At 43.0% G+C, this 15,963-nt stretch overlaps 1 protein-coding gene across 1 annotated transcript in view; it reads right to left on the reverse strand.

Annotated features, from left to right (window-relative positions):
* LOC146817654 (desmin-like) overlaps positions 1 to 11,752 on the reverse strand; it is a 102,223-nt gene extending 90,471 nt beyond the window's left edge. Inside the window, exon 1 of the mRNA XM_085609223.1 lies at positions 11,481 to 11,752. Coding sequence (XP_085465349.1) covers positions 11,481 to 11,695 — 215 coding nt within the window. The 5' untranslated portion in view covers positions 11,696 to 11,752. The remainder of the gene's footprint in view (positions 1 to 11,480) is intronic.
* Between the last annotated feature and the right edge of the window lie 4,211 nt (positions 11,753 to 15,963).

Here is a 15,963-nt window from a genome sequence, read left to right on the forward strand (position 1 = left end):
CGGATGGTGGGCCCGACGCACCTGGAACTGACCAGAATTAGATAATGAGGGCCAGAGACACTTCCTGAACTGTACTGGCGGACTGGCCTTGCCGTCCTTAGGGTATCAGCAACACTATTAAGCAGAGGGTGGGATGGGGTGAATGGTGCAGAAATGATTTAATCGCAAATTGAGTGCATAAGCCTGACAAGATACTTAATGTATGGGGACGGGCTTCTAGTGGCTGGAATTGGTACCAGCGCATTTCCCCACCTAACAGTTCACCAGGGGGGGAGGTTTCTCTCTCTCTCTTTTTGGGGCGAAAGGCGCTCTGCTAGTTGGAGATGTGGGTCGTTCTAAACCTACGTGGCAGGGTAGCAGGGTGGGGGGAAAGCGGGGCGTTCGGCAGCTTCAATGTTCTTTACTAATGGTTTGTAATGCTTGGTGAGAGGGGGATGGGGGTTTGAGTTGGTCATGCAGGAAATGTAATTGTGTGCTGGTACGGTGTTGGAAGCTTTATGGATCGCGTGAAAGAATTGCTTCCAGCCGTGGCTACGAGGTGGGATAAAAGTTTAAAGATCTTCAGCTGGAACGTCAACGGGCTAGGGGACAAGCTCAAGAGGGGTATAGTTCTCCAATTTGTCAAACGACACCTCCCAGATGTTGTCTTATTGCAGGAAACACACCTTATCGGTAATAACTGCCATGCACTTAATAGATGGGGCTACACAATGGCGACACACGCCAGCTTCACTTCGGGGTGGACATTCTGGTGCGCCGTAACTTTCCATTTGTCATTGAACATACAGAAACAGACCCATTGGGACGCTTTGCAGTGCTCTCGGGGAGATGGGAGGGACACACACTCAACTTAGTGACGGTTTATATCCCATGAGGTCTCCAAACCCAATCATACCACGATCTGGGCAAACTTCTCCTTTCCCTTCCTGAGGGGCAGCTTCTACTGGGCGGGGACTTTAATGCAGTAATATCAGGGGGAATAGATAGGCACTCACCCCGAGACATTGTCACAGGGCACATGTGGCTCTCCAACATCCTTGAGGCATTCAGCTTAGTAGACCTTTGGCGCATGCGCCACCCAACCCTCCAACAGTACACATTCTTTTCGGGTCCACACCGCACTCTTTCTAGAATAGACTACATCCTTATGCCTTTGCAACACGACACTAGTATCCAAGAGATCAAGCACCTGGCACGGGGCATATCAGATCATTCCCCCATATGGGCTCACCTCACTATAGGGGAACAGAAGGTAGGCTGTATTGCGCCCATAAATCCATGGTTCCTCCTTAGCCCAGAGACCAAAAAGAAGATAATCCGTTCGATTGGCCAGTACTTACAAGAAAATGAAGGTACGGTGGAGTCCCTTACCGTCCTTTGGGAAGCGTTTAAAACCGTAATAAGGGGTGAAGCCCTCTCCACAATTGCGGGACAACGCAAGGAAAAGGAGAAGCAAATGGTTATCGTCGAGCGCGACCTTCTTGAGCTGGAGGGGGCAGCTCAAGCTGATGGGGATCCGGGAGCTCTCCATCAGATGTAGCCTAAGGCGGCCGAATACAAGGCACTGGCCACTGATGCCGCTAAGAGCCTAACGAGAGACAGGGACGGCTGCCTGTATGACCAAGGGGACAAAGCGGGCAAATTAATAGCCTGGTTGGACAAGAAACAGAAAGTGCAGAGGGTGGTGGCGGAGCTCAGGGACGGTTCGGGCGCCCTCCTAACTGAACCTCAGGAGATAACTTGTGAGTTCGCAGCACACTTCAAAAAGGTGTACCAAAGGGGATCGGAGCTCCCGGAGGAGGACTCCTCCGTGCTCTTGGCCGACATTAGGTTACCTACCCTCTCCGACGCAGACAGAGAGGCCCTGGAGGGGGCGCTCACTGCAGAAGAGCTGGCCATGGCGATCAACGAACTCCAGCCTGGATAAGCCCTAGGACCCAACGGTCTTCCGATTGAGCTGTACAAGCTCAAACCCGACAGCCTGGGCCTGCACCTTAAGCGTATGTTCGAGGATAGTAAAGTGCTGGGGAAACTGCCAAGAGACCAGCGCATCGCCACATTAGTGGCCATCCCGAAAGAGGGGAAACCCAAAGAGGTGTGCGCCTCTTATAGGCCGATCTCACTATTAAACGCCAAACCCAAAATCCTCGCGAAACTGCTCGCAAATAGGATCAAGCCGATAATCACCAAATTGATCCACCCAGACCAATCGGGCTTTATGCCACACCGCAACACCGCACTTAACCTAAGACGACTCCATGGGGTACTGGGACGCTGCCACACGATCCAGGGGGATGTGGTTGTGGTCTCGTTGGATGCCGCAATGGCATTCGACACGCTTGAATGGCCATACATGATGGCGGTCCTCAAAAAGTTGGGCTTCGGCCCTAATTTCATTGGGTGGATACGTCTCCTCTATACTGAGCCGTTGGCTCAGGTAGTGGTCAACAATAAGATCTCCGAGGTGTTCACCTTGGAGAGGGGGACGCGGCAGGGCTGCCCCCTCTCACACCTGTTTTTCGCCCTCTCCTTAGAGCCGCTCGCGGCTTGGATACGATAAGACCTCTCACTACGGGGGCTCAGGTGGGCTGAGGGGTGGGAGAGCCGGATTTCGCTCTATGCAGACGACATCCTCTTGTATCTCGCCTCCCCTTCCAAATCACTTAGAATTGCCTTAGACATCTTCACCAGTTTCGGGAGACACTCCGGATACAGTATCAACTGGGGGAAATCGTTGCTCTACGTCCTGCATGGCACCCCCCCTCAATGCCGCAAGGCTGCCCGATCAAGACAGTCACAGAGGGGTTCACATATCTTGGTATCTTCATCACCACTGATTTGCCGGCCCGGTACGAGAGAAACCTTTTACCACCTCTACAGAGTTTCAAAAGGGACACAGCCATCTGGAAGAAGCTCCCGCTGTTCCTACAGGGACGGGCTGCTCTTTTCAAGATGATGACGCTGCCACGTTTCCTATATGCTCTCCAAAATTACCCAGATCTAGTCTCTCAAAAGTATTTTAAAGAAATCTAGCCCACCCAGAGGGACTTATTATGGGCCGGAATGCCACGTATCTCACTTCATAAACTTACACTTGGGTGGTACGATGGGGGAATAGCACTTCCAGACATTAGGAAATACTACTGGGCAGCTTCCTCTCGCCCATTAACCAGGGCACATACTGTGGTGGGGACGATCCCGGATACGGGATGGATAGGTGGCTCCTCCCAGGTGGGAACTTCGAGGTGGCGCTCTACTCTAAACCTAACAAATACCCCCTTACAGGGCCTACAAGACACTCGGTCCAACTTTGGCACATTGTGAGCCGCAACCTGGGATGGGCTGATAAACTTACGTTGGCTACCCCACTCTGGGTTTCTGAAAGACTAGGCACACTGGGTCGCACTAAAGGGTTCAGTAACTGGGACTTGATAGGGATCTCCCGTATAAAAGACCTATGGGGACCCAATGGCATGGTGTCCTTTGCCTCACTACAGCAGACATACGAATTAGCACAAACGGAATACTTTAGATATGCACAGGTCAGGCACTCACTCCAGGCAAATATTCCACCCGGAACACCCCTCTCGGAATCCTCCCCCCCCTAGAGGACAGACTGCTAGATGGTCACTTGCCGGAGAAGGCCCTCTCCCTCACATACAAAAAACTCATACACCACACCCTCTCCCTCACATACAAAAAACTCATACACCACACCCCTGACCCCCTACTCGAACTCAGGAGAAAATGGGAGAATGACGGTCTTGAGATCGATGATGAAGAGTGGAAAGAGGCGCTTTCCTCCCCCAAGGAAGTGGCGAGATCAGCAAAATTGAGGCTGATACAACTGAAAATACTACATCAAATGTACATTTCTGGTAACCGACTTGTATTGATGGGCAGGAGTGAGGAAGGGCTCTGTAGGAGACAGTGTGACGTGGTGGGGACGTTCATACATATAATATGGGAGTGCCCTCTGATACAAACCTACTGGAAGCATGTGCATAACTGTATGCGAAATGTCTGGGGGTAGAATTGCGGCTTGAAATCAAAAGGTGCCTCTTAAACATTTGGGAGCCCACAGATTTGACAGCAAAAGACAGAATTTGGGCGACGCTTGGTCTGGCTATAGCAAAACGCAACATAGCACGCCTGTGGGGGGCAGTAACACCTCCAACGCTTAGTGCATGGAAAAAGGACATAGACTGGTGCATGTTGCAAGAGAAGACAGTCTATGTGGCCCAGTGCTGCCCCCGGAAATGGATAGCAATCTGGTCGAAGTGGAATGAGTACCGTGGCAACCTGTGTGAGCCTCCCCTGATCCCATCCCTTGACGAACCGTTAGCACCTTAATGTGATATGTAATATTACCATCTTGTATTCTATGACACCGAAATTTGTGATATCTGTATGCGATCCTGACTATGTAACACTGTAAAAGTAATGAATTCCTGCGTGTAATGACCGCCAACTTTAATCGTACCAATAACCAGAGTTATTAAAAAAAAGACAATGATAACATTAGATGTATGTAGCAAGTCATAAATTTGGTCTCAAAGCTCCCTATTGATATAAGTTTTTACATTAAGAGTTACAGGCAGCATCGTCGCCATGTGTTGGGTAAATCATACATGTAAGATCTGTTATTGTATGCTATTTCACAGGACGTATGGTGAATGTTTAACAGCAAATAAACACTGAACTTCACATAGATCTTCTAAAGAATACTGTAGAATTGCTCACAAGTCAGTGTTTCAGTCATAGAACTTGGGAACCAAGGGATCACGCTTTCTATAAATATTATTCAATAGTACGGTATGGTTGATAAGATCCCATAGTTCTATAAGGCTGAATATTTACAAGTATTCTAAAGAGTGCATTTTACCTCTCTGATATGGTGAAGATGCAAAGGCACATATAGCCGAAGAGATGTCTTACGATAAGTCCTTGCCTTTAAACCCCAAAGATAACAGTAGCTGATAAATATTGTCAGAGTGCAGCAGTCTGAACAATACCCTTCTGAGCCCTGCAGCGGTAAGGCAACAAAGGCATCTCTGCAGGTCAAACATGTTTAAAAAATGTATGTGTTTTCATAACTCTGCTCAATTCCCTTTACCATCCCAATACAGTCCTCTGTGATAATGTAGTCAAATTACATTTTGGGGATTTACTGGTTCCAAGATTCAGTCTTTAAGCTGTGTCACTGAATAATGAAATGACAATTGATACATTTCTTTAAATGTCCTAACTACGTAAAACAGCAATAATACGTTCACTTGTGCAATTCTGTCGATTTTCTGACAAGAAGGCAAACATCACCAGCAGGACTTTTCAAAAATTGAGCAACTAAATTGTATCCTTAACAAACATATATTCAATATGGCTATCATTTTAGCTGTCACTAAAAGCTAAAGGTGACTGAAAGATCCTCTAAAAATGCTAATCATAATTTAACATTTTACTAGTAGTTATGGTGAAAATTTTATTTTTGAGAGGGCTTTCTCCAGTATCTTAGCTACCAGTGACAATGACCTTCATTGGTCATAGAAATGGTAGGTATGGGTATCATATGAATATTTATTTTGTGTTGTTTTAAGCTCATGTGGTCGGTTACATGATTGATCTCAATTCCTTCTACACAACTGCATATGCTCAATAGCGCAATTTAAGGACTGTAGCGTAATTTTGGATTTTAAGTCAATATTATCACAGCCACCAGAAAGTAAATCAAAAAACATATACTATACCTAAAGCTCTGAAGATTGGAAGAGCTCCAGAAGGACTACCAGCAAAGTAAATAAAAACGTAATTTACTTTGATGTAGAATAAATAATGAGTAGCTATTGTCAAATTGCCATTACTCAACAGCATATTTCTTTTTTTAACCCTGCTTGTACCAAGATACAGGTGACTCTCAATGACTTATAAAGAACAAGACATTCGTCTGGTATAATATACATGCTGCACCAGTTTTGCTACTTGATAGCGCTCTAAATATCTACATTTAGTTTCCTTTTTAGGTCTCGCCTAGGCCGCGCGCATGCGCTGCCCTAGGAGGGCCTTTAGCCATCGGTCTGCTCATTTTGAAGCACACTCGTGCTTGTGGCGGCATCCACCTTGCGGGAGCGAGCAGCGGCGCGCGTGCTAATTGGCCCCTGCTCGCTCCCGCAAGGCGGATGCCGCCACAAGCACGAGTGTGCATCAAAACAGTCATTAACAAGAGCACGGGCAGTTTCACTTAATGACTGTGTGCTTGGCAATCTAACATGCTTGGGTCTCGTATCACGGTTCTGTGTAACATGACTGCAGCACTTTTATTTTAGCAGACGTACCTATTAACATTCAGGGCATGCCCCTCTTTTGTGGCATTGCACAGTAACTTAGTATAGCGCCTGGTTATTACTCATTTTGGGAACTAATTGACGAAAACATGGCATCTCTTCTGTCTGTTAAAAATGTGAACAATTAAGTAACACAGGGATTCTTGATTTTTCTTTGACATTTCTATCTTCCGTTGTTCTCACTTGTCAGTCGTTACTCCATTACTATACTCCTTTACAAGATCCATCATTGCCCTGTCGCGCTATATTCCCTCATCATCAATAATGGCGGCCCCACAGCGTCCGCATTCTTGGTGACTTAATGCGTCATCCTTCAAACACAGAAGACGGAGAACTGTCACGCCGTCGACGTTTTTTCCAGGCCTGCGCGCTGGCTATTGGCAGGCCTGTTGAACCTTGCTGTGGTTGCGGAATGGATACTCGCCAGCTGCCTCTTCTTCCAACCTCCACGTCCCCTGCTATTTCACTCATGACAGGACTTCCTGTTGCAGCAGCTATGTCATCCCATTGGGACTGACATCTGCTTTCTTGCTAATTATCACAATTTGCTCAGCGCACAGTGCGCTCGCCTGTTTGTCACTTGGCCCGCCCTTCGCACAGCTGGAGGTTCTGGCTTGCGCGGACTAGTTATACATGTCTCAGTTGTAGCCAGAAGGACCCCACCCACTCCATATGTTTTATTAATTGTAGACATTATTAATGTGGCACGGGAAAGGGGTAGGCATTCTACAAAAGTAAAATATGGAAATATCCACATAAAATATGGCATAAGTAAAGTATATCAAATGCATCGTCCTCTTCCTTTTATCAAGGCAAAACTATTGTCCCTACTTTATTCTGTTCTCACAATAGGCACTCTAAGGGACAGTGACCCACTGCTGCCTCACCATGACTGCAGGACTGAAGCAATAGCGACAGCACTTGTTTCTTTCAGCCAACTGGCGAACAATACATAGCACACTCCACCATCGATTTTGTATAATTACACTGAACAACGGAAGTGCTCTCAGAGTAGCACACATTTCTTTTTATTATACTTTTTTTAGATCTGAGATTTGACAGTGAAGCTTAGCTTCCTTGTCTTCATTTGCCAGATGTAATGGTGACCTCTTCCAGTAGCACAGTGTCGCCAATGTCCTTGCTAAGCACCAGGCAAACTGTGCCTTACAGTAAAAACTGCAAGAAGGAACAAGCATTGGCATAGCCAATAGGTCTCGCTTTTGGGACCTTCTAAGTTTTTAGTTATGCAGCACAATATCCTTGGTGCAACAACTTCAACTGTTGCATGGCTAAAAAGTTATAAGGTCCCAAAGGCGAGACCTATTGGCTATGCCAATGCTTGTTTAAATTGGTTGCTTGCTTGCATTATCAGTTTAAGACAACATTAAATAATAAACAAGTGCCCCAAAGGGGTTGCATTAAAAATAACAGGAAAGCAATTCTGGAGATAATATAGAACTAACTATCACAACACAATAATTCATTTACATGGAACACACGAAACTAAAAAAAATGTTCACAGACACAAAATTCAATGCTATTTATTTTGCAAATGTATATGATTGTTTGAAGAATGGCACTAGTGATGAAACGTGCACAGATTTAGTCAGTTGCCATGATTGTTACGAGCCTGTGTGGCTTGTTCATGATCCAATCTCTTCACAAAGCGAGTCAGATTCTGCATCTCCGCACCCTTTGTCATACGCATGGCTTGATTCTCACTTATGACTGCTGCATCCTGCTGGGCCTATGGCGCTTACCTCAATATAACACATATGCATTAGAATTCTTTCAAAAGAAGGGACCCAACAACTAGCCTCAAGTTACAAGCCTTCTCCACTGAAAAATAAATCTCAGGAGCAAATGAACTGTAAACTCTTTGGCAAGATACGTTAATTGCATCCCTAAGCACCACCTTCACCCGTTCTCTTTCCGCAAACAAACAAGAAAAGGCTGTTAATACGTGCCTCGTGGCATTAGATTAATGATGTTTGAAATCCTTTATATCAGAGTTAAAACAACAGCCATATCCACTTGGTTTCTGTGTTAACGTCCTCCAAACATATATGAACCTAGGATATATTATTCTTGAGGTTGTGTTTCTTCTTTTTAAACACAAGTTGTGAATCTTACTGAAGAAAAGCACTGTTATTTTTTTTTTATTATATTGCTTAGTAGTTGGTCAGTTGTTAACAAATCCTTATACTAATCGCATTATATGTTCTCATTAAGGGATTAGCTGTTCACAAAATAATAATGCATGTAAAGTTTATTTAGCCCACTTTACAATGACCTTCAACGTAATTAAGTCGATTATCCTATTAATTTTTACATATTTTCTGTGTGAGACACGTTTAATTTAGACACAGGAATTGCACTGCAGGAAAATCATTTTGCCTATCTGTTTTAAACACTTATTATAATATATGAACACCAAGACTACACTTATTGGTTCATTTCTGATAATATCTCACATTCCTACAACTGTAATGGAAATCAAAAAATCAATATATCAGACCTGTAAGCTAAACTGGTGTCAATAAAAAACAGTTTTACTCTGAATATATAACATTCACATAAATCAAGTAGTCTTGGTAATTTGTTTGCCAGCCTAAAGGCAGACAACGTTGCTGGACAAAAATTCAACACTGTATTTGTGAAAGGAGCAAGACTAGTTCATATCTTGGTATTCAAGTAGTCTTCACATCTGTTTTATTCTTGTTGTGATTGATGACTTAATAATATAAATTGGATTTCTGTCGTTTTACAGTACGTATGAGGGTTCCCAGTGTTGGCAACTACATCTGCCTAGTTTTAAATTTGGGTGTTACATACAGAGTTAGGATTTCAAACCACACCCAAAGCCTTGAAACGGTGTATTGTCTCCAAGTGTTTCAAAAATAGGTGTTCTTTTTACTCAACTTTGTACCATTAACTCAAGCTACCCCAAAATGATGTGCCGTCCCTACCAGTATTCAAAACTGTGACCAGCATCCTACACACACATCTCTACCACTGACACTCATTCCCCTGGCCTCTTTTACCTTTCATATTATTGTTCACATTATCTGCTGGTTCATCTGGGGGGGTAAAGCGATGCATGTTTATAAATGTTTCAAGCTTGTAGTGAATATTAATCTCTACATTATGGTTCTTAGTCTTTCCTCATTTAACAGTGTCCTGGGTGACAGGATTGTGACGCACCAGATTTATAGTTTTGATTTGGGAGAACATCCAATGGATTTTAGACAAATACAAGCGAGACATTTGTATTTATCATAATCACTGAGTTGATTTCTGACCTTTCAGAATGTGTTTTTCTTTATTTTCTATATCAAGTTTGGAGGGTGTTTTTTGTTACTGGGTTAGCATTTGATGCACCGATGCCTGTCATTTAAGGAAGTGAGTGATTTACTGAGTTTATTTTCTACCAGATTTGTTTGAATTTGTCTTACATGTATCAGCACACTAAATGGAGTGAGATAAGGTTAACCCCTTCTGTGCCCCGCCCTTTCCCCCTCCTGTGCCGGCCGTTTTATTAGTGGGTGGGGTTCATGACGAAATAGTCTCGTCATGGGCACAGCACGACCGTGCTCCATGACGAGACTATCTCGTCATGGGCACTGAAGAGGTTAAAGGAATGCAGAGACCATGTTATTAAAAAGTGAAGCTGCAAAGAGAAGTGAGGACAGAAATCTTGACATCAAGATATACAAAGAAGGGTCCAGAAGAAACGTGGTTGACTAGGACAGAGACATTTTTCAGTTAGCTTCCACAGAAAAGGGTCAGGAATGCTCAAAATAAATAAAGACAGTGTATGCACGTTTTTGTAATTTGTTAGCCAAATTTTGATATTAAATAGTGTCTGTGACCCCAAGATTTTACGTTTTTGCTGCAGATATTCAAAAATTGTTCTGCATTGTTTCATTTTTTTTTAACCAATTTGAATTGCCTTTATTTAAGTGTATAAACTCATAAAGAAGCATTTTTGTGCTAAAACAACAATGCAAAGTGTTGCCAAGAGATACAGTTCAACATTTAGAAACATCTAAGAGTGAGATTCAAAGAAAAACAACAGGCAACATAATTTTCCCATTCATTTGTATTACAGTGGAGACAATTTTAAGTGGGAGAAACTTAGCAATATTTTTGCTTTAACACTTATTTAAAGAATTCATCCATTCCAATCGACACTGTCACACTGTCTTTGTCCACTGACTGGCTTTGGAATGTGGGATATTTTATGTGATGCAAAAATCAGTTGGGAATGGCATAACTTATACTGAAACCGTGCACTCTCCGTCATGAATAAGAAGAGTAAAAACTTTGGCTATTTCCTAGAAAAACATTCCGTGAAACCCAAACACACAAAGAAATAGCCCAAATCAGGAACACATTTGTTCCTCTCCACAACACAGCAATAAACACATTGCACGTCAATTATGGATGCCTCCTTCCTCGTGGAAAAATATGAACTATTTGTCCATTTTTTACATTCTGAAGAAGACAGGCACAGCTAATCGTGAATTTATAAAAATATTATTCTTTAACGTGGCAATTTTGCCTCTTTTACCTATGATAATCCTTAGCGGTGGTTTAGATAGCTGTAAAATATTTTTGATGAGATTTCTTAGTTGCTTTTTTACCTTTACTTTTCAGAGGGAAAAAACACAAGCGTCACCTTTTTTTAAAAACTATTCCTGACATACAAATATTGGCTAGATTTGTAAAATACTGACTAGATGCACACCAACGGATTTTTAAAATAACATTTAGACTTCTCATCTTTAAAAACATAGCAAAGTGGCAGTGGGAGCAATGGCTCAACACAGAAAATGCATACCTGTCAGGTATGGAAATTCTGCCCCGACTTGACCATCCCATTAAGAGACCGGATTAAATGTTTTGGCGATTTACAACAGGAAACAGCTCCTTTGTTTTCACTCGCATGTAAATACAATGTGATGTCTCGACAGCGAAGTGACGCTAAAATAAAGGACTTGGTTTTACAGCACGTGAGTCGAGTTCTGACAGAGCATCACGTGGGTAAAACTCTTCAGTGTTGCGTGAGGCGCGTGGCGTAGAAACGCCCTTCGCTCACAGTTCCACTCTGTGCAGTTGAGTATCCCCATTGTTTACCTGGCGCTGAAGGGTCTTCGGCTGCCCGCGGTGCTCCTCCTGCTCGCCCTGGGGACTGAGGCGAGGCTCTGTGCTCTGCTGCTGCGGCCGAGGCTCGCGGAGCGCGGTCGGCGCGGCGGGGATGGGCTGCACACCCTCAGCCTCACCACAGACGAGCTGCTGAAGTCCTCGAAGTGCCGGCGGTACGAAGACATCCTCTCCGGGCTGCGGCTCATCTTAACAGATTTCTTACGGTTTCTTTCTTTTACGTACAGCGTTAGGTGAGCTCCGTGAGTCGACATCCCTTTTTAAAGTGCGCCATGCATACCTCGTTGGTCATGCCACGGCCAAGGAATGTCCTACTCCCGCACTAGCGGCGAGAGAACCGCCCTTCGCTGCTGAGTGTCAAAATCGCATTTGGAGACTACATTCCCAAATTAAGAGGGCCCTGCATGGGTCAGGAAAGCAGTTGAGCTGATCTAATATTTCAGTCATGCAAAGCTGATAATAATGGAAAAAAATGAACTCGATGGCATATTTGGCCATGCACTGAAACGTGCAGTGTTATGATGAGACTGACAGTTGTGCGTTTTTATTAATAAATTTGCTCGGAGTGGGGACATTTCATGCATCGAGTTAAGTGAGACGGATGATTTTTATTTGTGGGCCTGGACAATTCGTCTCGTGGCGTGTTAAAGTGGAGGTGAAACACAGTAAGCGACCAGAAGTAAATAATCTGAAAGAATACAATGTGATTTTAGAGTGGAGGTGTTGAGGATTGAGACATGCCTATAGAATACATTTTTAGCACACGTTTGAAAGATTTAAGTTTACATCATGGGGGTCTTCATATCCTATTTACACTCGTGACTGAAAAAGCAACATGTCACGAGTGTTTTAGCTTTACCCATGGTTTTCAATAATGTGGCCGTTTAACGGTTTACTTTATAACGATGTCAGGTTTTTTCCTTTAAAATGTAGGCATTTGCCCTTCTACGTATAAAACAATTCATAATACTCATTTTGTAAATATATCTAATACACAAACATTGGATTGAGATCCTTTCTGGCTCATACTATAAACACTCTTTTCTCTACAAATATGTGAATACAAGGATAGCTTGAATTGCTTCTGTTAATATTTCCTATGTAAAACAGAGTTTGACTTGGCCCTTTCTGCAGTGTCATCACCAAACTTTTGTCTTCACCCTCCTGGTTTCCGAAACCATTTTGTTGGCTTTTAGGAGTCTGCACAAACTGTTAACCAGTGCTAAAGTGCTTGTGCTCTCTCTTTTTAACATGGTAGACTTGCGTTTACCCAATAGTGATATTTATTTTATCTGTAAGTCCTTAGTAAAGTGGCACTACCTGTACTCAGGGCCTGTAAATTATCTACTGCTAGTGGGCCTGCAGCACTTATTGTGTCATCCACTTAAGTAGACTTTTTAAACATGTCTCAGGTCTGCCAATGCAGCCTGTGTGTGCAGATTTAAACTTCCATTTCAACATGGCAAAATAAACCTTTGCCAGGTCTAAACCTTCCTTTTTAATACATATTTCACCCCTATGGTAGGCCCTCAACAGCCCAGAGGGCAGGGTACAATGTATTTAAAACGTTGGACATGTACTTTTAAGTTTTACATGCCCTGGTAGTGAAAAACTCTCAAATTCGTTTTTTACTACCGCTAGGCCTACCTCTCCCATAGAATAATAAGTTACCTTATTACATTTAATAAACTTTAATTTCCAAATGAGAACAGGTAACCAGTTGTTATGTTTGTTGAATGCTTTAGAGAATTTTATTAATGTGATATGGAATGTAGAATCTATGCCAACGTTCTTTGGTGAAGGTTCTAGACTCCAGGGTTTGTCGGTTGGAGTCTTGAGCAATCGTCAGGGAGGATGTTAGATGCTGTTAATTCCTTTCTTCAATGAATTGGTCTTTCTTGAACTTTTCACCTTCTATAGTGTCTACAAACAAAACATAAATTTGTCAACAAGTTGGGGCAGGAGTGAACGCCACCGCTTATAAACGGCACCTCAATCTATGGAGAAGTGCTTGCTGAAGTTGTTGTTAGTGCGCGTTTGTTTTTGCCTTCCTCATGGAGCTGCACCAAACTTTATTAGTTCAAGAATATATTCACTAATTATTTTAAATCTCCATATTGCTTCTTAGGACGCTCCTGTCCAGGCTCTCCCCTTACGCTCCAGTCTGCGCTTGATACGAGTTGCCTGAGCTTCAACCTGCTTAGCTGTACAGACTATGCACTATAGTGACACTTCAGTTTAACACGCCTTTTACAGATGATTACCTTTAGTGAGCACAAATTATTTATTGGGAAATGCTGGAATTTTTTCCATGTGAGTGGCTTGTACTCCTGAGCCTTTCGGTAATTTTTCCAGGCTTTCACTGTGAAGTAGTAAAATATAGCAATAATCGGTGGTTCAAAACCTTTTGGCCACTGCACCATTCAAATCATAATGCTGGTGCCTATAAGGTTACTGCACTTGCGACTGTTTAAAAGTCAAATATAGCAATAATCCGTGTTCAGTGGGTTTCCTAGAGCTTTTGGCCCTTGTGTCGCTGCACCATTCAAAGCACACTAGTGCCTGCAAGGTAACTGCACTTGACTGCTTGTTCAATAGTAAAATATAGCAATAATCTGTGTTCAGTGGGTTTCCTAGAGCTTTTGGCCCCTGTGCCACTGCACCTGCTGCACCATTCAAATCATGACCCAAGTGCCTGCAAGGTAACTGCGCTTGTGAGTGTTTAGTAGTAAAATATAGCACCAATTGGTGTTCAGTGGCCTCCCTATACCTTTTGGCCCCAGTGCCACTGCACCTGCTGCACGTTTCAAATCATGACCCTTGTATCTGCAAGGACAAATGAGGAAATCATTTATATCCAGTAATGTGTTTCGAAAAAAGACACGATTGCCTTACTACATGACCCACATGCTGCACCCCCACCTCTAACTCATACACCTTCCACCCTAAACAAACAAAATAAGCAACATGCCACTCCTCACAACTTTGCTTCTCCATGTCTACTGCACAACAAGGCTACACTACAAAAAAAAACGCAACTCGCTCTTAACCACCATCTCCACCACCTACACATGCAGGCCCATCAAAATGCCTTCTTAGCCTGCTGGACGAGGAACACAATACAGAACATCTACACTATTACTATGCTCATACAGCAAATAGCTGCACTAAGGACACACATGCTACAAACCCACAAAATACTGCTCCCTCTTCTACAAAACAAAGTCACACTATTACCAAAGCAAATTTCCTAAACTGCCTACTAATCACTGCACGATCACGCTCTAAAAACAAGCATCACATCTATGACCTCACTGACACAAAACCTCACATGCGCTTCATAACTGAATCATGGTTGGGAAATGATATGGCCCCAGTGTTGCATGAAGCCATTTCTATAGGCTATTAAACAATCACATAAAATTGTATAGGCAAAAGATGAGGTGGCCTGGCTGTTGTGTTCAGGAATACATTAAATATCATTAAAGCTGACAACATCTCCATACCAGGTTGTGAGGCACTCGTCACCAGACGCAACCCTTTCTCCAGTAACTTTCTGCTCCTTTACAGACCTCCACCTTGCAATGCAATATTCCCAGACACACTTCTAGACACGGTTTCAAACCTGATAGCACTACACTCCAACCCATGCATGCTCAGTGACTTCAACATTTGGTTTGACAAACCCAATATACCCCATCCAAAAACAATCATCACTGGCCTAGATGCACTGAACCTACATCAGATCGTCCACAAATCCACACATATTGTTGGACACATCCCAGATGTAATTTTTGCAAACACAGAACTAGTTACTTTTCAAACAATAACTCCAGTCACATGGTCAGACCACCATTTGCTTGCTTTCCTATACTATACAAAACATAGCAACACACCTAAAACCACCATGCATGCATCCATCTATTGACTGTCGAACAAACTTAATTTCGAACACTTAGAAACACATCTAGCAACTAGTACAGATCTAGACACAATACACTCCGTTCAAAAACGATATGAGTTGCTACAGAAAGTTTTTGATATCCTTATACCACTAAAAATGACACAACAGAACAAAAGTCAACAGGCATCTTGTTGAAATACAGAGATAAGAGATAAAACAACAAATTAGAAAGCTGCAATGTGCCTGCCTCAAAACAAAAAACAATCAAGACAAACTTTGCCTACAGACACCTAACAGATTATTCAAGTCAACTATCAAAAAGGCTAAAGAAAAATGTTATTTAGACTGAATTCAAAATGCTAAATGTGCAACTAAAGAATTCTATAAAATTCTCACTGAATTTCGTAAACCAAATTGCCTAGAAGGAGCTCATCCCATTACTCAAGATTTTAATGTCAAACTGGCAACTCATTACACGGCCTAAGCAGACACATTGAACTCATATTTAAAACAAAGAAACGCCACCAGCACTGACCTTTTTCCAAAACAAGA

The sequence above is a fragment of the Triturus cristatus genome, chromosome 6 (assembly GCF_964204655.1).
Source record: "Triturus cristatus chromosome 6, aTriCri1.1, whole genome shotgun sequence".
Lineage (NCBI taxonomy): Eukaryota > Metazoa > Chordata > Amphibia > Caudata > Salamandridae > Triturus > Triturus cristatus.